The sequence below is a fragment of the Lutra lutra genome, chromosome 18, assembly GCF_902655055.1.
Source record: "Lutra lutra chromosome 18, mLutLut1.2, whole genome shotgun sequence".
Classification (NCBI taxonomy): Eukaryota; Metazoa; Chordata; class Mammalia; order Carnivora; family Mustelidae; genus Lutra; species Lutra lutra.
Window position 1 is genome coordinate 35,421,209 of NC_062295.1, and position 27,434 is coordinate 35,448,642.

The following is a 27,434-nucleotide window of genomic DNA, read 5'->3' on the forward strand; positions in this document are numbered from 1 at the left end:
ACGCCTTGGGAATGGTGCAGGGGCGAAAACAGGAACACTCCTGCCAGAGCTACTTGGGGATGATTTAGAGATTCAGGGGCAAGAGACACAAAGCTTAGAAAGGGCATGCGTCTGGAGTGATGCCAGGCAGAAGAGAGCAGGAAGGTTGGAGGAGGTACGCTGCGCTGCTGAGAGCCGGGCAGTGAGCTCCTCGGACGTCTTCCTGGTAACCAACGGGCGGCAGCCACAGCCGGTGCAGGCCGGGGTGCGAGCGCGCGCGGTGACGGGGTAGCGACGCAAACCCAGATCTGCGCGGAAGGACGTTCTAGAGGACGACCTGGTAGTGAGCAGCGTTCAAAGGGGAAAGAGTTGAGGACGGTGATACTAAAAACCAGGAGTTTGTGGGATACGAGCAGGAAAAGAGCAAAACAGGTTTAGTTTCGAGCAGGTTTCTGTTCAAAGTGCTGGATCATAAAATAATTCCTTAAGGACACAGTTTGGGAGAACTTATACAACTTTAATAAGTCTTATCCAGGCTCACTAAATAGAACTACACCATCTATCCTCTAACACTGACCAAGTTTACATTCTAGTTCACCAGAGAAGGAGAAGTCCACATTCTCATTTATGGAGCCTAATTAAGGCAGGTCAGGCACACCCCCGTCTTTCATGTCGTCCTTGGCCCCTCTCTCCTGGGAAAGGAGACTCAGCTGCTTCCTCAGTTCTTCGATTTCTTTTTCTTGCTCCAGTATTTTCATCTGTAGAGTGAGATTAACCTGTCAAGAGAAAATTTTAAGTTCCATTAAAATGGCCTCTTCCATTTTAAATACACAGGCCTACCTCCCTTTGCCCGGTACGCCTGATTTCCAGGCCCCGCAGTTTGCGAAGCCGCACCAGCATTGGGTCCCCAAGGCTCCGTTACTAACTCGGCGCCTCAGCCCACGACGCATGTCGCCACCAGGGGCCAGCCATCACTTTCTCACCGCACACACCCAGGCCATATGTGTAGCTGTGTTGCCTCCATGTGTCCTGACAACGTGGCACTGGCCAACAAAGATGGAAGAGCAGCAAGCTAAGGGAAAGCAAGGAGGCCGGTGGTGGCATCAAATTGCACTGTGTGGTGTTAGAGAAGGAACGGCTGGCCAAGGGAGTACTGCTCCTGCCGCCAGACACACGGGGTGTGCAGCCCCAGGACCGGGTGAAGAGGACTTAGCAGAAATGAGGGAAAGGATGACAATGTCCCAGAGAAACTGACACCAGCAAAATTCACATTGAAAGAACTCTCAGAGGTCTCTCACAACTTTGAAAGTGCAAAGGATAAAACCTGGGCCGCTGCTCCAAGCTTAGAAAGGAGTGGACAGTTCACCAAGGCCTAGAAAAGACCCTCCCTCTGTATCCTAGGTTCTATGGCGAGCTGAGGGCAGGCAGTGTTCAAACCACTCTTGAGCATGTCAATTCTTAATTACAGGGCACTAAATAAATAGTAGTTTTACCACTTGCTTCACTTCCACATACCTCCACAACTGACAGTTTTTAATATTCTGAGAAACACTTTTGAAGGTCAGAGGGCAGCCGTAACTTCCCGTGGATTACTAAGATCCCCTTGCGTGGTCTGAGCTCAGCGTGGTCATTTTCACAGTCCTGTAATCAATGATCACGCAAACCAAAGACCGCCTGTCCACACAAGTTTTCTCTCTATAGGCATGTGGAGGCTGTTTGATAAAAAATTCTACGAGAGAAACACCATAAACGCCAAATAACTACGGTCTCTAATAACTAACTTAACTGGGAGTTAGAAAATCCCTCCCATAGCAGGAGATAAATTTAATCACTACATCTGCTGTTTCCAAAGACACTACACCTTCCTGTTTACCACTAAAGCTAGTAAAATTCACGGTTTTACCCGAAACTTAGCCTTAAACAGAAAATAAATCAGAACAGTTACTACAAACAGCACCCAGACCAGTGTGCGTCAGAATGACTTCAGGTGTCTGTTACACAGGGTCATGGCCCCTTTTGCCCCCAGACTTCTCCCTTAATAAGCCAGGGCAGCTGAGAGGGCCTGAGAAGTCCATCAGGTCCCCAAGGATTTTATGCTGGTGGCCTGGAGACTACAATCTGAGGACCAGTGCATGTAACGCACTGTGGCTCACACACTGTGGAGGCACATCACTTGGGGATCTCACGAAACGCAGATTCTGATGTGGTACGTTGGCCGTGCTCACCCGCTTACTCGGACTATGAAGACTGTGCTTCTGGGAACTATGAGAATGAATTTAATTCTATAAACCTTACTCTAAGCTCAACTGTTCTTCATGAAACTGGATTCACAATTTAAATTCTAATTCAAGCTTCATGTTTACCTCAGTATTTTCCTCAGGGCTCCCGGCTGGCTCAGTCGGCGGAGCATGTGACTCCTGATCTCAGGATTGTGGGTTTGGGTATAAAAATTACTTTAAAAAAAAAAAAACAATCCATACAAAAAAAAAAACAAAAAACAAAAAAAAAGAGGGGCGCCTGGGTGGCTCAGTGGGTTAAGCCTCTGCCTTCGGCTCAGGTCATGATCCCAAGGTCCTGGGATGGAGCCCCGCATCGGGTTCTCTGCTCAGCAGGGAGCCTGCTCCCCCACCCCTCTCTGCCTGCCTCTCTGCCTACTTGTGATCTCTCTCTGTCAAATAAATAAATAAAATCTTAAAAAAAAAAAGAAAAAGAAAAATGTATGTACATACATTTCCAGAATTTTGGAAAAGTTCGCTCTGCAGCAGCTGAACAGCAGACGGTCTCTGAGATGCGTTCCTTCTCGTTAAGTGCTGGATATACTTGGCTTGCACGGGACACCTCTTACTGAGGGAGTCGGGTATCTGACCACTTCTTAAACCTGTTAGAACGTGTACTCGCTCCATTTCTGTTCCAAACGGCTGAAAGAGCTCTAGCAGGATCACACCCAAGCTATACATATCTGACTGGAAAAAGCAGGGGAGAGAAAATTTAGTGGTGAAACACAAAGAGAGACTAACATCTCCATTTCAGTGCACCATCCTCTCAAACACAAGAAGATTTCTAAGGACGATTTACAGATCCTACGGTGCAGGGAACACAGTGGGTGAGCTTAACCCTCGCAGAGCCAAGTGTCTGCTGCCTATAATCATGGCCCTGAGGGACAGCTGACTGGTACCGTCACAATCCCCATCTCTTCAATACCAAGAAGGGGCATCCATAGGCACAAAGGCCAGCCGGGTGAGGGGCAGGGAGAACCCCAGCTCCCAGTCACTACCATACCAGTGACCCCCCAACACTCCCTGACCATCCCGGTGTGGAGCGGCCTGCCCGAGAGATGGGAGCTCACACGTGCTGGGGAGAGCTGCAGGGGTCAGTGTCCCCGAGGCCTGCTCCCCTCCCCTCTGCCTCCACACACAGCTAATCATTCTGGTAAAGTTGAAGACACTGCATCAAATCTGTGTTACTTTTCCTGAAATCGTTTTTCGAGGAAGGTCTTTACCAGGTAGGATTTGAGGAAGAGCCATGGTCTTTTTCTGGCAGTTCACGCCCTGCCACTAAAAAAACTAAACGATTCATCAAAAGGAAGAAAACTTATTAGGCTGTTCTTTTGAGAAAAGGATTTCCTTTACCATTCCCTCAAGGAACAAAATGGATTAAAACTCTTCAGTATCTTCATTCTGCTTCAAAGGGAGGCAAGCGCCACACTTCCTGTTGTTACATCAGTGAGCGTGTGTTTGTGGGAACAGAAGAAAGACAGGCAGAAACAGGCTTCTGGGAATTCTGGCTTCCTGACGTGAACTGTGACATTTTAAAAGACAAGCCCACTTCAAAAATAATTTAGGACACCCAAAGATTTGGAAGTGCAGTCAGATTCAGGTAAAAAGTGAGGTTTCCTGTTAGCGGCAGTTTGATGTAACAGACAACCTATCCTACTCTGTTTCCTCCAAACACACCTCAACACAAGACCTTCCACTGCGCTTACGGTGCTTTTGTCACTAGGCCAGCAGAGCAAGCCCAGCCATGGGGGAAAGCAGCACATACTACCTTGGCATCATACTCGGATCCTTCCAGCTGCTCAGGCGAAGCATACAGGCAAGTACCCACTCTGGACGTGTGCGTGGGTGTCCCTGTAATTTGAAAAGCCAAATATTAAACACTGCAGAGTTCCCACTGTCAACACTAAGGAGCACGGACTCGAGCAGGGCACTGTAGGGAAAGATGGGTGCTTTTTGTCTCTACCTTACTTTTGCGATTACATTAAGTCTAAGAGTCTCTTTAAATACTGACGAGTTCAGTCGTGTTTCTTTTTTTCTCAAAGCAAGAAAGAAAGAAAGAAAAGAGAAGAGAAGAAAAAAGAAGAGAAAAGAAAAAAAGAAAGAAAAGAAAAGAAAGCAACCTGAATAAACTTACTGTTCCCATCCCTAGCGATCCAGTCTGCGTTCTTCTGTATGATGTCTGCGCAGGCCAGACCAAAGTCTCCTATTTTTACTTGCTGATCAGAGCCATGAAGGAAAATATTTCGGGGCTGTAAACAAACAGAACAACTCCTTGGTATTCTTAAAACAGTAAAAATGTGTAGATGTTAAAAGTTTTCAACTCAGGAGCAAGTAGCCCCTCAAAAATTAAAAATCAGAGCAGTGGTTCTAAAACTCAGTGGCATATTAGAATCACCAGGGGAGCTTTAAAAAAAAAAAAAAAAGTCCCAACATCCAAGCCATTCCACAGAACAATACAATCAGAATTCTTGTGGGTGGACACAGGCAGCAATATTATGTAAAAGTCCCCAGGGTACTGCGAGTTTGAGAACGACTAACGCAGAGCACACCTTGTACACAAGAGCTCCTCAGCCCTAACTAGGCATCAAAATCCCCAGAGAAGCTTCTAGAAACTACTGTCCTGTCTAACAAGTCAAAGACTGATTTTCTTCAAATTTTTAATGAGAAAACTTTGGTATTTTTTAAAAGCTCCTCGATGATTCTTTTATGTTTGCCAGGGTTGGGGGCAACTAGGTCATGTTATGAAAGGTATGCATTTAGCACCATTTAAGCAACTGGGGCAGACCGCAAACTTCTCCCAATGGAACTAATCCGGTACCCACATTGGAGGAGGAGGAGTCTACACTCAAAACAAAAATATATTTACGTTAACAGTTGGGTTTTCTTACTTTAAATGTAGTAATTTTAATTTTTTTATTTTCATGTAGAAATTCCCCTTTTAGCTTTCTTTTTTTAAAAATAGCTAAATGGAAAAGAACACAGAAATAACCCTATGTCTAAGATGATAATTTGGGTAAGTTTTTGTGATTGAGTCAAGTCCCAAAAACTGCTTCAAGGGGTGCCTGGGTGGCTCCTTCTTTGAAGCATCTGCCTTCAGCTCAGGTCATGATCCCGGGGTCCCAGGATCGAGCACCACACAAGCTCCCTGCTCAGCTGAGAGCCTACTTCTCCCTCTGCCTGCCCCTCACCCCGGTGGTGCTCTCACTCTCTCTCTAAAAAATAAATAAAATCTTAAACAAACAAACAAAAAACTCCTTCTCTTTGGCACTGTATAACCTGGAAACAAAGTTTGAAGAAGTTGGGTCTGAAATAAAAATGAATCGTGTTCACAGATCTGACTCTGGACAGTTCTAGAACAGTTCTAGAATGGAACTGAAGGGATCACAATGAGACTGAAATGGAACAATTCCATCCTGTGTGTCCCCTGAACTTCTGAGTCCCCACTCTTAAGTTCTGCTCATGGGCAACATAACCAAGAGAGGCAGCAGGGAGCTGGTCGCTGGCGGTGGGAAGGCCCTGGAAGAAGGGCCGGCTGCCACCCTCCACACCATACTCCATGAGGCCATCCTGAGGGAGGACTGCGCGGCAATCCAGGTGCTTCTGAGAAGCCACCCCGTCAACCAGCCCATGACCATTCTGGCCAACTCCACCAGCCACCGACTGCTTCTGAACCAGGTACCCTCCTCTCTGCTCTGTCACTTGCAGGGGAAAGACACCACGCTTCATAAGGCCCACAACCTTGCTGCCGTGAGCTCATTAAACCTCCCAGGGCCCCCACGTGCCGGTCGGCGGTGGGACTGTTTGCCTCCAGCACCCTCCGCGCCCAGGGAGGGCTCTTCCAAGTCTGCGCACCCCCCTTCCAATTGCCACACATACACTGATGTGAGAAAAGACGAGAATCCATTTGGCTGATGGACCATTAATGTCGTTCTCTCAAATATACCAGTGGTGATTACATCTATATGAAGGAATTATTTTTCTCCTTTTTATACATAGGCTTTTTCATTTTTCTGTTTTCATACAATGATTATTACCTTTAGATTTAATTTTTTTTCCCCCAAAGTCACTGTCTCCTTTACCCCGCCTTCTTCCTGTATCTTGCAGTCATGCCATAAAAATCACTACTTATTACGGATGTATTTTAAGAGCCAGGATAAACAGCCCTGCTAGTCATGGAAGACTTGCTACGCTATCTTTGAAACCCTGGAAATGCAGGTTTTACTACTGATACTATGACTTTGGCAAAGTCTTCTTTTTTTTTTTTTTTTAAAGATTTTATTTATTTGACAGAGATCACAAGTAGGCAGAGAGGCAGGCAGAGAGAAAGGGGGAAGCAGGCTCCCTGCTGAGCAGAGAGCCCATGCAGGGCTCGATCCCAGGACCCTGAGATCATGACCTGAGCCAAAGGCAGAGGCTTTAACCCACTGAGCCACCCAGGCGCCCCGACTTTGGCAAAGTCTTAAAAAACACAAAACCTACTTGTCAATCACCCTGTGGGTTAATTTAAGGACTAAGTGACTTAGTAGCAATCACCATTAATTTTATACTATGAGCTCTCCATGAGAATCAACTTCCAAAGCTTTACATGATTTATTTCTGTTGCACGGGTAAACATGGATTTCTGTAAAACACAGATTTTATATGAATCTTACTGGTTTGGGCTCTTTTCAAACACTCAAAAAGAAAATTTCAATCACACACCAGAAAAATATTGACCTGGAGATACTAAATACACTTACTTCCTCTGGAAGAACAAGCGTACACGACGACTGCTTCTCCCTGCACAGGCCTACCTGTAAAGTGGTCTGCTTTCTCCCCCAAAGCAGACGCAGTCCATCCTCCCCATTCACCTGGCCGCCGAACACCGCAAGGCACAAAGTTTGCTCTGTTTGTTGGAACATGGCGCTGACCCGGAAGTCAGGTAAGTGAACTCAACAGCGATCAGTTCTAAATGAGGATACGCATGATTTACATGTTCCTCTCCCCGGTCATGTCTGGACTCACCCATTCTTCGGGGGTTATGGACTCCAAAATACTATGACCATGTCTTGAATGAATCAATCTCCTTACTGACTAGACAAGGTACTGGGAAAAACCGGCAGTGATGCAGGAACACAAGCCAGTCAGCCCACTTCAAGCGTTTAGCAGGGATGCTGCGGAAAATGCATGAAGTGCGGGGCACAGCCCTTGGGGAGCTAAAACCCTCAGTTAGGTATGGAAAATAAGTAAACAGAAACAGACAATGCATTTTCTTGTTATTCTCCCCACTAGAAAGAACACTTCATCAAAGATGAGTTTCTCTCATGCACCAATAGTCTTCACCACCTAAACCAATGCCTGACACCAAGTACCAACAAAGAATCACATGGTGTGAAAACTATACGACTTCTTGCCCCTGTAACATTAACAGAAAGGAAAGCCTCAAATCCTCAGCACATTCCAGAAGAGCCCGCCAGCCTGTCTGGCTGGAACCCTCACCCCTGCATGGCCCTACCCAGCTCTGCAGACCCTCTCTCCCAGTCCTCCGCGACTGGACGTCACCAACACACCCCCCTCCCCTACAGGGGCTCCTCAGTACACTCTCTAGGGCGTTCCTACCTCTTAGAACTTTGCCCATTTGCAATACTGACCTAGTTACTTCAATACGTTTCAGGTCTGTCATGCTGGACGGTTGAGCCCTACAAAAGCAGGGACTCCGTGCTGTTTATCATTTCCCTAGCATGGGGACTTACATTAAATAAATATACGTAAACTAAAAATCAGTTTCGAACTTCAGCAAAGCAATCAGGTGTTTGTAACAAACTTTGCCTTTTCTCTGCCAAAATAAAGGAATTCTGGAGGCAACCCTGAGATTTCAGTAGAGCACATGATGGCCATTGTAAAACCCTCATGGCACCTGAGCTCCCCTGAAATGCTGTTATGTCCCAAGAAACGAACGCAGACTTACAAACACTTCTTTGAAGCAGGCGAGGGGAATCACTTTAAACAAGCATTGCCTTAAGTACTAATGCTTTGTGTAGAATCGTTTCCACTGTGAATACAGTGTAATCTGCCATCAATCACTATTCTAGGGACACAAGAGGCCTCACCGCACTTCACCTGATGCTACTGCACTGGCCAATCACTTCTACCACATGGACAAAACCAGGGAACAGAATCCAAAGGATCCTGACAGACATTCAGAGCAATGCTGTGATATGTCTCCGCATTCTGTGCGAACACGGAGCTCAGGTGAACGCTCGAGTGGACAACAGCAACAAACCTTCACCCCTGCACCTGGCCATCACCTACGGGACCTACCCAGTCCTCTCCATCTTAGCCCAAAATGGCGCCCATGTCAACGCTGTTAACGAATCCAGCATGACACCCCTGCACATGGCTGCCGACATACTGAATAAGGAGATGATGGAGACACTGATCGCCTGTGGCGCCCACGTGAACTGCGCCGTGTCCTCCACGGGGAGCACGGCTCTCAAGCTGGCGGTGTGCACCGCATCGAGCAAAGCAGGCAGGCTGCTGGCCGCGGGGGTGGGCTGCATCCGTCTGCTGCTAATTCACGGAGCCAGAGTAAATGCCCAGGACCACGAAGGTCAAACAGCTATCCATGAGGCATGCTTTGGAGGCAGAGAGGCCATCATCAACCTCCTGCTCGAATTTGAAGCAAACGTTAACATATTAACGAGAAACGGGGAGTCTCCAATATACATGTACCTCCAGCGCAGCTCCAACATAAGGGACACAGGGCTCCTCGCCAGGCTCCTCTACCGCTCCTACCCTCTGAGACTGACCAATAACCAAGGAATTCTACCTGCAGGAATCATGCTACCAGAATTCCGCCTCTTAAGGGAAACCCTAATAAAGTTAGCTCAAAAACCCTTATCCCTAGAGGACATCTGTAAAAGACACATCAGAAACATTTACGGTGACAAATACAAACAACACTTTAAGCAACTTCTCCCAGTGAAGATCTGGAACTCTCTATATGGTTATTATGACTTAGCTTACCTCTTGAAATAGGACCTCAAAGTTTCACCAGCCACAGAATTTCAGTAACTCACACTCCATTCTCTGGCTAGACTTGTACCCAGAAAACACTCAACTCATCACCGTGTACCTCCCAGATGTACAAACGGGTTCTTAAACTTTTTTTCAAAAAATAAAATGATTTGCACATTAACTTTTTGTTCCCAAATATTCCTTTAAAGGCATTTTCCACAATCTACTTTCTTTGTTCAGAAAGTAAGCAAATTAAAACTCTTCTGCCAAAGAAATAAATATATTTTCTGTCCCTTGATAGTCTTTTGTGGATAAAAACTGGAATAATCATAGATTTTTGTAAACAGCAGAAAAAACTTGCCCAGGTTAAACTTCCTTTACGTTACATAACTGTAGAAGCACATTTTACCTCTGAGGCTACAATAATATGACGATTTTCGTCAGCATTAAATACATTTAACATCATCTATTACATAAGCACCCAAAGCACACTCACTACCCGAAAAACACTACTATTCTCCACAGAGAACTTCTGAATGCCCAAAGATCGCTGCCTTTAAATTCAACCTAGGGATGCCTGGGTGGCTCAGTTGGTTAAGCATCTGCCTTCGGCTCAAGTCATGATCCCAGGGTCCCGGGATTGAGCCCCGCATAGGGCTCCCTGCTCAGCAGGGAGTCTGCTTCTCCCCTGCCTGCAGCTCACTCACTGCTCTCTCTCTGACAAATAAATAAAATCTTAAAAAAATAAAATAAATTGAACCTAGAGTTCTGGGCTCACGGGATGATGATTTATATAAAAACAATGATACCCCCTAAGTAAATGAAAAGAGGGTAATTTCATTCAATTCATGAACCAACACCACATCCTCCCTGATACGAAGCACTTACCTTCAGATCTCTGTGTACAATTCCCATGTTATGTATGTAACATACACCTTCCACCAATTCTTGAAAAATTTTTGTTGCAACACTGGCCATGACATAAGGACCTTGAAGGAAAAAAGGAAGTTTTATTTCTCTTTTTACCCATTGCATTAACATCTAAATGTCAGATGGTTCTAAATCCGTTACCATAATTCAGATTTTCAACAAGGTCAACACTCCAAAATGGTTAAAAATCAGCAGGAAGGGCCCCTCAGCTTGCGAAGAAACCATCACAAACTAGTGCCCTCGTGAAGGGACTTGGTGTCACTAACTCCACCCAGAGCCCCTGTATTCATTACCCTGTAAACCACTCTCAGGCATAAGATGGCTAGATAAAACCAGGGTCTAAATCTCCCTCAACCCCTGACACTCTAGGGTTGAGCACTAATAAATCTGGTGTCCTAAGCCTACTGCGGATTAAAGACGTCGTTACAAACTATGGAATCAGAAAAAAGATAAACTATGTTAACTCAAGGAGTGAGCTCCCATTATGCGGAAGATTTGAAATGTTCCATTTTCCAAAAATGACTGACAAATGAAAACGAAAGTATGGGGGGGCGGGGGGGAGGAAGTAAATGGTTTAATTCATCTATTTTTTTTTTTAAGAGTTTATTTATTTGGGGCGCCTGGGTGGCTCAGTGGGTTAAGCCGCTGCCTTCAGCTCAGGTCATGATCTCAGGGTCCTGGGATCGAGTCCCACATCGGGCTCTCTGCTCAGCAAGAAGCTTGCTTCCCTCTCTCTCTCTGCCTTCCTCTCCGTCTACTTGTGATCTCTCTCTGTCAAATAAATAAATAAAATCTTTAAAAAAAAAAAAAGAGTTTATTTATTTGACAGAGAGAGAGATCACAAGTAGGCAGAGAGGCAGGCAGAGAGAGAGGGGGAAGCAGGCCCACTTACAAGCACGGCCACCATCACGGCCCTCATGCTGGAGCGGCAGCCTCCAGTCTACAGATGAAAGAGGGCTTTGGGACCCTCACAGCCATTCAGAACAACTATCTTCCTTTGGTCTGTAGCAGGTTCTCATTTTAACCCACCTAACCCAGCCAAACAGCGGGCCCTTGTACACAGGCCTGAACAGGTAAGAGCAGCTTCCGTTCCCTCAGCAACGCATCCTCTGCCTTGAGCCCATCAATCCTCACACCCCATCAAATGCAACGATCCACATTTCACGGCGGAGGAAACAGGCGGAGAGCAGTTACCCGACCTGCCTCAAACCTCACCACCAGCGAGTGTGAGAGCCAGGATTCAAGCCTGGTTCTCGTATGGGTTGTTGGCGATGACTGACGTAAAACTATAGTCGAAGGAAGGTATGCACCCGCGGGGAACGTGACCAAGTTAAACCTTTTAAAAATACTTTTCGGGACGCCTGGGTGGCTCAGTTGGTTAAGCAGCTGCCTTCGGCTCAGGTCATGATCCCAGCGTCCTGGGATCGAGTCCCGCATCGGGCTCTTGCTCAGCAGGAGCCTGCTTCTCCCTCTGCCTCTGCCTGCCATTCTGTCTGCCTGTGCTTGCTCTCTCTCCCTCTCTCTCTGACAAATAAAAAAAATAAATAAATAAAATAAAAATACTTTTCGAAGAAAAACATGCATCATGTGAGCAAGTAACCTATGTATCTTGCCCTGTTTTCAAAGGCTCATTGTCCTGGATGGTGAAAATCAGTTACCCCAATACATCATGAGGACTCATTACTTCCCAAATGGAAGGTTAAAGATGAACTGATACAGGACTTTAATAAACCATTCTTCTTTTTATAGAGACATCTGCACCTACCGCTATGACGCTCACGCAGCAGAGACTATAACTTTACTGGGAACTGAAACTACCCCGGCTTATTACTTGCCACGACTGAACTGAGCAAAGACTGGCGTGTCCTGTCCAGGAAAGAGATGGGGAGCGTCGAGGAGAGGCCTGAGTCTTGAGGGACTCAAGTCTTGAGGGAGGCATTCTGCTTCCACCTCCCCTGGAAGCGAATCTAAGATTCTGGGTGTATTAAGTGACCTATATTTTAGACCAAATAAAATGTCAGAATATATAGGAGTGAACAGCAAACGATTAATACTTAATATTTAGCTGGGTCTTTACTTAAAATCAGGTCACCTGCATCCCCAGTTTTGATCACTGAATACAGTGATTTTCAACTCTGGCTACACATTAGGACTGACAAGAAAATTAAAAATATATATATCAAAGGCCAAGCCCTATTTCATAATTATATAAAAATTGCTGGTACGGTCATGACAAAACCCTTTTTAAAAAAAAAGAGACTTTACTTCTGGGAACAATCTTAGCTCTGCAGAGACACTGAGACCATAGTACAGTCCTCATTTACCCCCCCAACCCGGTTTCCCATTATTAACACCTGCACTGGTACGGTACACCTTGTCACAGTCGATACCCCAAGACTGATGCAAGGCCATACTTTATTCTGACTTCCCCAGTTTTTATCTAACATCCTTTCTCTGCTCTAGGGCTCCATCCAGGATACCGCATTACAGTTAGTGGTCAGGCCTCATGAGGCTCCTCAGTGACAGTTTCTCACTTTTCCTGTTTATGAGGACCCTGGACAGTTCTGAGAAGTTCTGGTCAGATATTTCATAGAATGTGCCTAGGCTGGGATTTGTCCGACGCTTTCTTATAATTAGGCTGACATTACGGGTTCAGAAAGACCCCAAAGATAAAATGCCCTTCTCATCACACCTTCTCAAGGTCACACACGGAATGGTTTTCACTGCTGATGCTGACCTTGAACATCAGCCATAGTCACCTTGGCCAAAGTCGTGGTGGTCGTCTTTCTCAGCCTGCTATCTCTTACTCTGTCTTATCGACATCTTTTTTAAAGCTCCTCAGGGGATTCTATTGTGTGGCACAAGCTGAGAGCCAGTGTTAAAATAATTTTTTAAATTATCACCCTAACAGTATTTCTAGGGGATATCTAACGGCAAGGGAAGGAAGGAGATCTGGATCTTAAGAGACAAACTTTTCACTGCCTACCCTTCTTTAAGAGTTTCTTCAAAGGTGTCTCTTTGCAAGAGTATCACATTGTCAAGTTTTTAAAAATATATATTTAAATTTCTTCCTTAAAAAAGTGCTAGGGGTGCCTGGGTGGCTCAGTGGGTTAAGCCTCTGCCTTCAGCTCAGGTGATGATCTCAGGGTCCTGGGATCGAGCCCCGCATCAGGCTCTCTGCTCGGCAGGCAGCCTGCTTCCCCCTCTCTGCCTGGCTCTCTGCCTACTTGTGATCTCTGTCAAATAAATAAACACATAAATAAATAAATTCTAAAAGACCTTTTCTACCCAAATCATTAACCTAAATTCTAGCACATAACTCCTTGGATATCCACAAACTATGTCTTCATCTCAGAGACAATTAACTTCCAAATACCTGGATGTTCTTGAAAACGGTGAAAGAGCACAACGGTTTGTTTCAAAAAGATGATTCTGCCCACTCCCCCTACCCTGGTGTTAAGCCCCTGCAGGTAGTTCCTACATCGGAAGGCCTGCCCGTGGCCCCATCCCCCAGCCCACTGTCCCAGACCCACCGGTACTCACACGCAGACTCGTCCACACACTCCCGGCTCCTCTGGTTCCTCTCAACGATCCAGTCCCACAACGAGAGCTCACACAGCTGCATCTGGATGTGCAGCATCAGGTGGTACTGCACCTGGGGGACGACACGGCCGGCTCCCACCTGGGTACGACTTGCTCGCATTATGCATGCAGTCAACAGATACTTGCCTCTGCCAGGCCAAGCAGGGGGCCGCGTGCTCAGGAAAGAGACGACAGACACACGTCTGCCCAAGAAGCCCAAAGTCAAGTGAAGGAGACAGAGGAAGAAAGGAATACCTCAAACAGTGTGTTAGGACACGAGCGGGCAGGAGACTTGGCTGCAGAGCGGGATGAGCTCCCGATGAGGACACTGAGGCCCTAGTGCAGAAAGCATTGGGCCTGCTCACCATACACACGGTGTCTAAAGCTCAGACACAGAACCAGAGAATGGCTGGGTGCCACCTGACTGTTCTCTGAGCACCTCAGAGTAGACGTGCGTTCTGGAGGCTCGCTATGTCCTTAAATAACTTGTCCAAAGAAAAGGCAAGCACAACGTAAGTTCACGATAGATAGCGCATGCATTTAGGAACCAAGGAAAGTTTCCCACACGTACTGCGGAGAAATGGAACGGCTCTGATGAATGGTCCCTCAAACTCAAGTCCTGTGTATTCAGGTGACTCTGTTCCAAGTTCTGTGTCTCATAAAAAGCACGTGCACAGAGCCACATAACCCTGGGCAACAAGAATTAATTCTGCACGTGCATACACAGATGACACACACGGTTCTGTGATCCCAGCATGCCAGAGTATACAGAGGCTTGTTAGCATTCAAAGTCCTTTTTAACACGAAGACTCCACACCGGTGAGAGTATGTGGCAGTCTCACCAGCATACAGGAGTGAGCCTCAATGAGAGTGTTCTGAAAAACAGACCTGATCTCTCCTCTCCTCTCTCTTAAAGTCACATTCCAAAATAGAGAAGGCCTTTGTGCATAAATATATCTGCATAGCATGATATGAACACACGACAGAAACAGTGTGAACAATGCTTCCAACTCCAGGGGGCAAAAATTGGGAGGAAAAGAAGTGCCCAGGAAATGATCAGCAGGCATTAACTAAGCAAAGGAGTGAAGACCCAACACAAGGGCCACAGGCTAGGGGGACTTGGGGAGGTGAAAAGGTGACAAAGACAGATGAAAAGTAAGAGAGGGAAGCCGGCAGCGGGGAGGCACGCAGTCAGCTGGGATGAAAGGGAGGCCACATCTAGTCACGGGTCCTCCACACTACGACCATGGGTGAGTAACAAATCATCAGAAGATTCTGGGAAAGTGATCTACCTCTGTCTGCCCCAACAAATTTAAGTTTTCAGAAGATTCCCCGGTGGATGTGAAATTCTCTTCCAAGTCGGAATGATGCCTAAGTGGTAGCTGGTGTTCAACAATCGATCTGGAAGGCAAGTCCACCAAACCATTTCCTGGGAGCAAACTGGATGACTCGAGTTCACTGGCGTCCCTTGTGATTAAGTTGGTGCTGTAGTTCACCAATCTGTTATTCTGATTGTCAAGGCCAGATCCTCCTAAGGGCTTTTCTTTTTCTGAGGTGAACTCGGCGAAGATAATGGATGAGCTGTTACTTTCATCATTTTGAACATACTGACTTCTGGAGGGGGAAAAAAAAAATGGCAAAGATAAAAATCAATGTAAAAAAAGATGAAGAGTAACTCACCTGTCCCTTCGTGCCTACATAAATCTCACTGGTAAACTGTGGAAGCCCCTGGCATCAGATCTCTCTAGCAACAATATTTATTAACCACAATGGCCAAACTAGCTGAGAAGCAGCAGCCATGTAACACTTTGTAATGAAAACGAGCAAAAAGACAAAGAAAACCCAGGGCAGGTGAACGGTTACATCTAACGTGTCAAACTACACGGGTCCACATACCCGTCGTCCTCTTCGTCGGAGATCACCTCCAGAGATGGCGGCGGAACAGAAATTCTATCTGCAAAAGAACAAACAAAAACCCACCTTCAAGCATCCTAGCTGGGTACGTTCAAATGCCTGGTACATTTTAGGAACGATAAAAACAGCCATTCCACAACTACTACAACTATGCTGGGCCCTGAGCCGGTTGGGGTGGGGGTGGAAACTTTCTGTAGAGGGCCAAGAGTAAGTGTTGTAGGATTTACAGGCCTTCCAGGACTGTGCAACTACTCGGTTCAGCGGTGGCGGTACAACATCAGCCACAGACAACACACGAATGAATGAGCCTGGGGTCCTAACGCACTTTATTCATTGACATGAAATGTGAATTTCATATAGCTTTCACACAAAGTATTCTTCCGATCCCTTTTAAATGACTTAAACATGGAAGAAAACACTCTCAGCTCGAAGGAGGCACTGAAACAGGAGCAGGCCGGGTTCGGCCCAGGGGCCGCAGTCTGCCAACCCCGCAGCTACACCATCTGCAATGGCTTACCTCGTGTTTGGGCCATGTGAACATGCTCTATCCAAGCGGTATGATAGCCTACGATATTAGGATGCTGAAGGCCTGCCAGCACCTTCACCTCCCGAAGTACCTGAAGAGGAAACGCACTTAGATTGGGCTTTTACTGACAACTTGTTCAATGTGCATGGCATCAAATACTACTTGTTCCAGAGCGAAACAATAAAAACACATCCAACCAAGGAATCTAAACTATGGTAAAATAATCGGAATATTTCTGAGAGAGGAATGGAATTGTTACAGCAGCAAGTTAACTGACACATATCTAGTGTTTTCTACTTTTCATAGCCCATTTATGTTCATTCTCTCATTTCATTCCTCCTAATGAATCCAGTCCTGCTGTCACCACTGTGTCCAGGATAAGAGACCCAGGTGGCTTAGAGAGAGGCACCTGGGTGGCTCAGTCAGTTAAGTGTCCGATTCTTAGTATCAGCTCAAGTCATGATCTCAGGGTTGTGAGATCGAGCCCTGCACTGGGCTCCATGCTCAGCATGGAGCCTGCTTGGGATTCTCTCTCCCTATTCGCCTCCCCACCATTTACACACTCGCTCTCTCAAAAAAATTTTTTTAAAAATTAAAAATTAAGTCAAATAAAAATTTGGTTTTCATGTTAATTTTACTGTGACCCACTTTTAGTGAACTTAGCAATCCACAACACCTAGTATTTGCCAAATGCACACACACATAACTCTTTCAAAAGGATCTAAATACCCAATTATTCAAAATAAATACACTTAAAAAAAGCATACCTTCATACAATCTGTTTTAGTTGCACCATTAATCAGGATTTTTTTAATTGCATAATGCTGACCATCTAATTTATTCCTGACCTAAAAAGTAGAGGAAAAGAGAAAATATATTTGTGCCATTAAATTCAATTGAATAAAGCAAGTTATTCTAACCTGAGCTTAGGATCCAAACTAGCTCAAGAGATAAATTTAAGCAAAAGACAAGTGTCTTTACTATGTTTAGGAAAGTCGGCCACAGTCAGCTAGACTAGAAGCTTCCAAACTGCACTGAGACTTTGACTCCTAGAGACTTGAGGTCTGAAAAATGGAAATGCTAGCAAAAGAACCACATGAGGCCCAAAATATAAAAGCACAGCTTTCTTCCGTGATACCTTTTTAAGTAAATTAATGCGGTTTCCAGAATCTGCCTAAACCACCAATGTGGTTAGAAAAAGTTAAAGCCTGCCCACTTCCCTAGAGATGACAAATCTTAGTGAAAAGTACACACACATGATTTCTAGGAACTTCCCTTAGAGCACTTTAAATAATAATCATGAGAACAACTCAAAATACATTTGCTCAGAGTAGGAGGTCAAAACGGATTTGTGGAAAACAACCTTGTACACTCTTCCGTATCCACCTTTTCCTAAGATGGCAAGCTCTTCAAATTCATTTAGGTAACGTGAAGTCTGGGCTTCAAAGGCTATTTCCCTGGACCTAAAAGTGAAATACAAACAACCAATCAATATTAAAACATGAAAGAACCAGGTGCCCAGCATAGTTCACACTCGCTGTATCACTAACCTGCCCAACCTTACTGATCACTGAATTACGATGATTTGAAAAGATAAGCCAAAACAAAATTTCTCATGCTCTAGGAAGAAAATTATTTGCTAAGCAAATCAACATGTAATAGAGATAGCAAGGGGAAAAACCAGAGATGGCAAAGGGATCGCTAATCAAGTATGTTACCAGTAATTAGTATTCCAATTAGAAATTATCAGTGTTTTAAAGCAGGAATACTAAGGACGACTAACAGGCAACAGTTGATTAGCTGAGCTCAACAATAAATTTACTTAATTTTCTTAATGAAAAACGTCTTAATGAGTTATAGATTTTAAACTAGCATTTCCTACAGAGAGCCAAAACTCAATGTTGTTTCCCCGACAAAGACTATGTATCAGTGCTCTGAATTAACGATGGGGCTTACTTTGGAAAATAGTGTGGTGATTCCTTAAGAAGTTAAAAATAGAGCTACCCTATGACCCTGCAATTGCACTACTGGGTATCTACCCCAAAGATACAGAAGTAGTGAAAAGAAGGGCCATCTGTACCCCAATGTTCATAGCAGCAATGACCACAGTCACCAAACTGTGGGAAGAGCCAAGATGCCCTTCAACAGACAAATGGATAAAGAAGATATGGTCCATATATACAATGGAATGTTATGCCTCCACCAGAAATAATGAATACCCAACTTTTTCAACATGGACGGGACTGGGGATTATACTGAGTGAAATAAGTCAAGCAGAGAGAGTCAATTATCTTATGGTTTTACTTACTTGCGGAGCATAAGGAATAACACAGAGGACATTGGGTCAAGGAAAGGAAAAGGGAGTTGGGGGAAATTGGAGTTGGAGACAAACCATGAAAGACTGTGGATTCTAGAAACGAACTGAGGGTTTTGTAGGGGAGGGGGCTAAGCGGTTAGGTGAGCATGGTGATGGGTATTAAGGAGGGCACGTATTGCATGGAGCACTGGGTGTGGTGCATAAAGAATGAATCCTAGAACATTGAAAAAATTAAATTAAAAAACAAAAAACAAAACAAAACAAAACAAAAAAACAGTGGGGCTTATGGAATCCACACAGAATGGGGGAGGGAGAGCATAAGGGGTAAGAGAAGTAAAGCAAATCCTGGAGCAGTCATTAATTTCTGAAAATAAAGCTTTTAATTTTGATAAACTACCCAAACTACATTATTTTTAACTTCAAAATTAGTTTCTAATGAATTCAGGATCAGTTCCTAATCTTAATTTCTTTCGGACATTTTACTCTTCGCACAATCACAGAAGTATCTGACACATACCTGATCTTCTGGATATGAGAATTATCCTCACAAGGATCCTAAAATCAGAAAATTACTTTAAAAAGCATGTTAGGCAAATTTCATGGAATGAGGAGTCTAACAAAATTCAACGTCACACTAATAGTCCCAAATGTTCACACAATATTTCAAAAAAAGAAAAACATTCTGGCTTTTTCAATATCACCGAGGCGTTTACAATTGAAAACATGTCTGTCTTAACCAAAGATCACTACTAAAAAAAGCTATAATCTTGCCATCCACTGATAAGGCTGAGAACTCACCAAGGAGCTCTATCAGCAAATAATTCTGACTTCACCTTCACAACAGAAGCAGAAATGGCCCACCTCTCACATGTCCACTGCTACTACCCCTCCAAGCTACCATCACCTCCTGGCTGTTTGATCACCTGTCCCCCTGCTTCTGCCTCTGCCTCCCTCCATCCATTCCTAACATCGCAACTGCGGTGGCCCATTAACATGTAAGTCAGATCACCTCACTCCTCAGCTCAGAATCCTATAAAGCTCTGAGTAAAAAAAACCAAAGATGTTAAAATGCTTTCAGGATCCCCCTCCACCCATCTGTCTGACTGCCCTTCCCGACCCTCCTTGCTCTACCTCTCCCATACTCTCCCCCTTGCTTATGCTACTCTGGCCATATGGCTGCTGCTCAGCTTCCCAAAAACACCGAGCACACTGCCGCCTTGGGGATGGCTGATCCTCTGCCCAGAACATTCCTCCTCCAGGCAGGGGCACGGCTCATGCTCTCAACTGCAGCTAGCTCCCGACCTCAGTCACTGGCCACCCGGTATACAACCCACACATTTTCTAAGCCCTTTCACTGCTTTCGATTTCTCCATTAATGCTTACCACCATGTAACAACCCCTTTCTTTTTATGTATTTTTATTATGTTTCTATTGCTGACTGCCCCCTCAGCAGAACATAAGCTTAAAAAAAAAAAGAAAAGAGGGGCGCCTGGGTGGCTCAGTGGGTTGGGCCTCTGCCTTCGGCTCGGGTCATGATCTCAGGGTCCTGGGATCGAGCCCCGCATCGGGCTCTCTGCTCGGCAGGGAGCCTGCTTCCTCCTCTCTCTCTGCCTGCCTCTCTGCCTGCTTGTGATCTCTCTCTGTCAAATAAATGAGTAAAAAAAAATCTTTAAAAAAAAAAAAAAAAAAAGAAAAAGAAAAGAAAAGAACATAAGCCTCCATGAGGGCAGGTGTTTTGTCTTTTATCTGTTTTGCTCACTGCTGGAATCCCAACGCCTATAAGCCTAACACATGGGTAGTCATTTGTACATATTTACTGAATAAACAAATTAATACTTTTTATAAACCTGTATTATAACCAGGATTCCACAATGCTTTAAAATACAGTTCTCCTGAAATTAAAATATTTCTGTCATACACAAAGTTTGTATTTTAACGCTTACCTGACGAACTCTCTCTTTGGCAGACCTCATTAAATGGGTAATAGCTCTGTTGTGGTGTAGTCTCAGTGAGCTAAACTCATCGCTACAGGTGAAAGAAGACAGCAGCCCCATTTTGATAAAGGTCTGGCAAAGCACTAGAAGAAGAAAATGGAAAACTATTATCAGAAAGGCCATCAATAAAATGACAATTTTAAAGAGACTACAGAGTAATAATAGCCTCTATTCAAAAAACAAAAAACAAAAAACAACCAACCTTGGGGCACGTGGGGGGCTCAGTCTGTTAAGCATCTGCCTTCTGCTCAAGTCATGATCCCAGGGTCCTGGGATCGAGTCCCTAGTCAGCTCCCTGCTCAGCGGGGAGCCTGCTTCTCCCTCTCCCTTTGGCCCCCACCATGCTCTCTCTCTCAAATAAATAAAATCTTAAAAAAAGAAACCTCTGTAAGAAAAAAGTTACATTTATACACATTACAACTTAGAGATTAACCCTCTAAGAGAGAAGGAACAATCGGTACTGTGCCTGATAGGCACATATCTAGAATTAGCTACTGGATACTGATCAGTCATCTGTTCACCATGCCTGGTCAGCTGGTAAAGCACGGAGCTCTGTTTTTAAAAAGGAAGAAAAAATGTAAACTTACTAGTCTCCTGACATTCAAATACATCACCTTCTGCTGACAGGCAACAAAGTAAGAACAAAGGCAACAGGCAAAACGTGATTAGAACTGACAACAACAGTGAGTTACTGTTTTCGATGATGGACTGATTATCTCTAACCAACAAACAGCACATACAAGATATGCACAAACAAAACACTAGGGCAAAGTTAAGTCTGAAGTCACCAGGCTCCTCGGAAAAAGAAGTTTCTCTTCTTCTGCAGAAGTTTCTGCAGAAGTGCTTGGCTTTTCCTTATTCAAGGAATACAGTAAATATAAAAATGCATTCAAGAAATTCAAATATTAATACCTATTTCAAATACTTATATACCAGCTGCTTTCTTAGACCCACAACATAGTATTTTTACAAGGTTTACTCAGAAGATTTTTTCTTTTTTTTTTAAGTTTTTATTTTTTTTAATTTGACAGAGAGAGAGAGAGATCATAAGTAGGCAGAGAGGCAGGCAGAGAGAGAAGGGGAAGCAGGCTCCCCACAGAGCAGAGAGCCCGATGCGGGACTCGATCCCAGGACCCCAAGATCACGACCTGAGCCGAAGGCAGAGGCCCAACCCACTAAGCCACCCAGGCACCCCACAGAAGATTTTTTTCTTACTAACATTTAAACACCTGTCTTGAACGGAGCGGGTCTGGCTCGTGCACATGGCTCAAGTGGTCCAACAAAGAGACAAGCAAGAGTTGGTTTGCAACTGCAAAAGGGAAAGTCGGCTGCTGCAGGGGTCCTTTTAATACCTGGAGTTCTGCAGGGACGTCGGATTCTAAAAGTTAAAAGAGGGGAAAAATGTTAATAAACGGGAAACATATCTCATAATGACAAAACAGCATCTTCTAATTAACAAAACACAAACTATGTCCATTTAAGGAAATAAAAAACAGAATAGGAGTTAACCCGAGTGGGGTTAATCGGGACAGACTTTAAGCTGAGTGTCAAGGTGGGACTCTGGAAGTTGGAAGACTAGCAGAAGGATGCGATCGCGGGGAGGGTGAGAGCTGAGGGAGGAATGGTGTGGGCCAAGGTAGAAATAAATAAATGAGTAAGTAAACATCCAAGCGAACAAGAGGGAACAGGATGGCTTCCTTTCTTGGAGAGGACAGCCCAGGTGCCGGCATAACGAAGGAAGTCTGGCAGCGCGAAGGGGGGAGAGGAAGGCAGCATGGAACCATCTAGGGCCCCGTGTGCTGCCAACCGGTCCACATGCACAGCCTCAAATCTTCACAGACCAATGGAAGGAAGTGATGCCGCTCTCGCTTTACAGATGAGGACCCTGACCTCACACAGCGGGTAAGGAACCTGCAAGCAGACAGATCGGCACGACACCCAAGCCCATCCCCCTTCCACCAGACAAGACCAGGCAGATGGACAAGCTGGCGCTTCCGGCTGAAGGATATAAGCTCTAGCTTACTGTTTATTTCATTTGTTACTGAATCGACCACAAACAGCACGAAGGAACAATGTTTGAGAAAACTGTGCTGGAAACATGGAACAGGTAGACAGGAAGAGGCAGGGGACAGGCAACAAGAGCCTTGTAAAGCTCGTGAGTCATAAATTCAGATCCAGTACACAGATCTGCACTACACATGACAAGAGAAAGAAACGGCCGTAAAATTTATATAGAGCTCTGACAATAAAATGAAGCATAATTAAAACTCAACTAGGTTTAACGTAACTTGTAACTAATGACATACATACTAAAATAACTGTCGTTCCAGAACTTGCCGTCAGGTTGGTAACCACTCCAAGCCTGGAATACATGGTATTATTATGGGCACAGAAAAGGAGACATTTTTTAATCACAGGGTGTTAAAAGTGTTTGTAACCTTCAGCAATACATGTATCACAGAATTCAAAATGGGCAAAGCCTTGACTCAGCACTTCAAGTTTTTATGAAAATATTTACAGAGCACAACAAGTATGTTTATAAGATGTTCAGCATAATACTGTTTGGAATACTGGAAGGCTGCTAAGCTACTGGAAGGCTCCTATAAGCTATGCATATAGGAAACTAGGCACCTATTGGAAATGATGGTGTATAAAAAGATAATTATGAGGGTACCTGGGTGGCTCAGCCGGTTAAGTGTCTGCCTTTAGCTCAGGTCATGATCGGGGGTTCTGGGATCGAACCCCACATCATCAGGCGCCCTGCTCAGCGGGAAGCCTGCTTCTCCCTTTCCCACTCGCCCTGCTTGTGTTCCCTCTCTTGCTGTCTCTCCCTCTGTCAAATAAATGAATAAAAAAAATAAAAAATAAATTTTAAAAATTAAAAAATGATAGTACTAATGCAGGTGAGGCTAGATAGTTTCATACAAACCAATACCACCTCTCCAGTCATCATTTTACCAAAATGTATCAAAACTTCTGGGGCGGGGAAGGGGGAGAGCCTGGGTGGCTCCTTTGGCTAAGTGTCTGCTTTCAGCCGGGTCATGATCCCAGGGTCCTGAGATCATGGCACTGCATGGGGCTCCTTGCTCAACAGGGAAGCAGGCTCCTGCTTCTCTCTCAGCCTGCCACTCCCCCCACCCCGGCTCACTTGCTCTCTCTCTCTCTCTCTGACCTATAAATAAATAAAATCTTAAAAAAAAAAAAAACTTTTTTTAAAATGTATTTCTTTAAGCCAACAAATCCTACTTCTGTAGATGTAGTCGGAGGAAATAATCAGATATCAACAAAGACTTTTATGTACGGGTGTCAAACCAACTATTACTTCTAATGATAAAAGAGAAACTTATTTTCCAACAACAGGGCAAAGACTGAAATGATAATACAAAATATGTGGTCTTCATGTTTTTGAAGGCTAATTTCTCACAAGAAAATGTTAATATAACATCATATTTAAGAAGTAGAACATAAAAGATTTGTCATACTCCTCACAATTTAGAAGTATATTTCAAAGCTATATAAACATATAGGCAATAGAAAAAAAACAAAACAGAAAATCTCTGCCCCCTCTGTTTCCAATTATATACCCACAGAATTTGTAAAAGAAATGACACTAGTGCGCATGCTGTTTTTCAATCTGCCTGTTTGATCCTTGGTATCTAGGAATCTACCTGGCTTACAGCAGCTCATATTAATATTTGCAAATGAATACACCAAACTGTTAACAGCCAGTTCTCTGGAATATGAGTACAGGTGACTTTTCCCTTTTTTATTTCCTCAAATTTTTCCAAATGATTCCTCTAAATTTCTACCTTATTTGGACAAACTCAGAAATCTTTAATCTAGGGGCGCTTGGGGGGCTCAGTCATTAAGCATCTGCCTTCAGCTCAGGTCATGATCCTAGAGTCATGGGATGGAGCCCCATAGGGCTCTCTGCTCAGCGGGGAGCCTGCTTCTCCCTTTCCCTCTCTCTCAGTGTCTCTCTTTGTCAAATAAATAAAATCTTTTAAAAAAAAAGAAAGAAAGAAAGAAATCTTTAATCCATTTGTGGTATCTTTGACAAAGACTTTTAAATGCAAAACTCAGTGAATAAATGTTCACTGGCTATGCTAAAACATAAACAGTAATCTCTGGGTGATAAGATCGTGGTTTTTAAATTTCCTTCTTTAGGCTTTTCTATAATTTCCACATACTCGGTAATGTGAAAAAAAAATTTTTTTTAATACACTGAATTGTCCACAGTGATGAGATTAGGGTTTGGAGGGTTTTCTGCTTCTATGCTCTCACTTTCCTGTGTTCTACAATGAGAAAATCCTTTTTTTTTTTTTTTTTTTAAGATTTTATTTGTCAGAGAGAGAGCAAGAGAGCGAGCACAAGCAGGGCGAACAGCAGGCAGAGGCAGAAGCAGACCCCCTGCAGAGCAAGGAACCTGATGAGGGGCTGGATCCCAGGACCCTGAGATCATGATCTGAGCCGAAGGCAGACACTTAACCCACTGAGCCACCCAGGCGCCCCTGAAAATCCTACTTTTTAATAAGGGAAAAAAAAAAAAAGAATGATCAGAGTCAAATGAACCAAGTACACCAAGAAAATGGCAACTTTGAAAAAGAGCAGCACACAAATACTCAAACACAGGAAGGAGTAAAACCGCAAGGAAATGAAGGCGAAAGCTGAGCACTTCCCGTTTCGCCCCTGATCAAGTAGTAGAGGAAGAGTAAAGAGGCTAATAGGAAAGACGAGGTCAGGCCCTGTTACAAAAGAAGAAGAAATGAGATGAGAATTAGAATTAGAGTTCTAGACTTCTGCCAACTACGAAGGGAGTAGACAAAACAGGAAAGGGATCACCTACTTTGGGCTCCTCAGGAAAATAATGATCTGAAATAAATGGTCCATTATTAAGTAAGAGAGAAACCTGGAGGATTAATCTGAGTAAAATTCTGAAAAACTTCTGTCAGATGAAAGAAATTAAAAACAAAGAGTCTGGCAATGGGTTTACTGTTGCTTTCCTGCTGCATGCTATTCGGGGGGGGGGGGGTTACATAGTAATTTTGATCAAAGTTGCTCCCTACATAATAGACAAAAGAACACAGGTTTTAGAGTGACATCTAGGTTTTGAATTTTCTGACTCTACCCTAACCTGGCAGAGTGACCTCCTCACATCATACGGGCGATCTTCGAGAAATCACGTAACTGCTCTGATTCTACGTCTTCTAAAAACGAAACTACGTTTTTTTCATAGACCTTACTTTTCACATAAAAAGATAAATTACGTTGGATATTCTGGGCCTCTTTGGAAGAAAAGCCTATATGTAAACACAAGAGTATTATTAATAACCTAGTAGAAAGAAATTTTTCAAAGCTTATCTATGATCACTCCCTTCCAGAATAATCTTTCCTTTGCAGACAACCTTATCACAATGTGACAGCAAAGACAGACTTTTGCATGTTTACAGCTGAGGCTTCTCCTTTGACATAACACTTCCTGTGTTACTGAGCTACCATAGTACACTAGGTTACGTGTGAAAAAAAATCAGTTCATTAAAAAACAGTTCTCTTAGGGGCACCTGGGTGGCTCAGTGGGTTAAGCTTCTACCTTCCGCTCAGGTCATGATCTCGGGGTCTTGGGATGGAGCCCCTCATCGGGCTCTCTGCTCAGCAGGGAGCCTGCTTCCCCCCCTCTCTCTCTGCCTGCCTCTCTGCCTACTTGTGATCCCTGTCTGTCGAATGAATAAATAAAATCTTGAAAAAAAAATTTTTAAAAACAGTTCTCTTAAAACCGTCCTGTCAATGTACTCAAATTACCACCAGTCTGTGTTTGACCCCCTTTAGAGTCAAGAATTATAGACAGTATTATGGGTGAAGATCGGAGGACTTAAGGAATAAATTAACATTTTCAACTCCGCTTCCAACTGCAAATCCACTGTATGTGAATACTTGTTTCATGTTTCAACTCAACGTGTATTCCTTGTAATCATCCTCTTCAAAGCACCATAAAGTAAAAACCTCCCTGAATCAGTATTACTCAATCTTGAGAGCACCATTTAGCTTTAAAAACTGCCAAAGCAACCGGTAGTAATGCAAGACCCTATAAAATCTGAATAAAATACTAGATACTTTAAACTGGCTGGAGTTCATGTTCTAAGTACCCTTCACTTTATGCAGAATAACTTGCCTGACTTAACGCCGTTATTTCCTAGTAACCAAAAGCCTCAAAAAAAAAAAAAAAAAGGATTAAAAAACTTGGGCATTTCTTTTCTTTAAACCAACCCACCATGAGAAGTCTTTAGCTCCCCCATCAGTGAAGCAAAAAGCAAGAGAAGCTACAAATTAAAACACGGAACCCGAACGGTTAGGCGTATAAGGTCTGCAAAGCCCCCTTCTAGAAGTTTACAGACCGCAGGGCTCGGAGCTGGAAAGCGGCCTGAGGGAAATCTTAGCACGTCCGGAGCCGAATCCGCAAAGAGGAAACCACGGAACAGAAACGTCAACAAACTAGCAAGTCGCCGACACTCCTTACAATAAATGTTTACCTTACGCAGACCGCCCTCCCGCCGCCCCCTCTTGCTGCACCGCTGGGCCGCCGGTTCGAGCCCGGATCCAGCCGAATTCGCCCCGGAGCCGCGCCGATGCTCGTTGCGCCCTGCCCCCCCGGGAATTAAGGTGGACGGGTGCAAGGGGACGGCCGCCGCGGCATTTCAGGTTCCTCACCATCATACTTGGGGTCCGAGCCGTCGGCCGGGAACTCGATGGCGGGCGGCGCAGGCACAGCCCCCGCCCCGTCGCCCTCCGCCTCGCGCTCCCGGGTCCCGGAGCTGCCTCCCAGCATCGCCCGCCGCGCGCGGGCCGCAGCCCAGCCCGCCCGTCCGCCCGCCAGCTAGCTCAGCACCACCTCACTCCCAGCCAGTGGAACCTGCCACCGGATC

The 27,434-nt window shown here is 44.5% G+C and overlaps 2 protein-coding genes across 8 annotated transcripts; one reads left to right on the top strand and one right to left on the bottom strand.

Moving 5' to 3' along the window:
• Window positions 1-475: 475 nt before the first annotated feature.
• On the bottom strand, window positions 476-27,434 carry EIF2AK1 (eukaryotic translation initiation factor 2 alpha kinase 1). 6 transcript variants are annotated; one of them, XM_047712965.1, is made up of 15 exons: window positions 27,220-27,434; window positions 21,734-21,892; window positions 20,464-20,597; window positions 19,038-19,075; window positions 17,567-17,666; window positions 16,971-17,051; window positions 16,195-16,294; window positions 15,660-15,717; window positions 15,056-15,377; window positions 13,725-13,863; window positions 10,140-10,240; window positions 4,390-4,504; window positions 4,024-4,106; window positions 2,709-2,942; window positions 476-755 (listed from the first exon to the last, which is right to left on the bottom strand). In XM_047712965.1, the coding sequence occupies exons 1-15, from the start codon at window positions 27,335-27,337 to the stop codon at window positions 618-620; spliced, it is 1,920 nt and encodes a 639-aa protein (XP_047568921.1). In that variant the 5' UTR covers window positions 27,338-27,434; the 3' UTR covers window positions 476-617. The 6 variants fall into 6 exon arrangements, with proteins under 6 accessions (XP_047568921.1, XP_047568920.1, XP_047568923.1 ...); XM_047712964.1 differs by having other exon boundaries at window positions 15,660-15,720; XM_047712967.1 differs by having other exon boundaries at window positions 13,725-13,836; window positions 27,220-27,433.
• On the top strand, window positions 5,487-9,522 carry ANKRD61 (ankyrin repeat domain 61). Of its 2 annotated transcripts, none has more exons than XM_047712971.1 (3): window positions 5,487-5,930; window positions 7,082-7,176; window positions 8,327-9,522. In XM_047712971.1, the coding sequence occupies exons 1-3, from the start codon at window positions 5,715-5,717 to the stop codon at window positions 9,270-9,272; spliced, it is 1,257 nt and encodes a 418-aa protein (XP_047568927.1). In that variant the 5' UTR covers window positions 5,487-5,714; the 3' UTR covers window positions 9,273-9,522. The 2 variants fall into 2 exon arrangements, with proteins under 2 accessions (XP_047568927.1, XP_047568926.1); XM_047712970.1 differs by having other exon boundaries at window positions 5,491-5,930; window positions 7,079-7,176; window positions 8,327-9,521.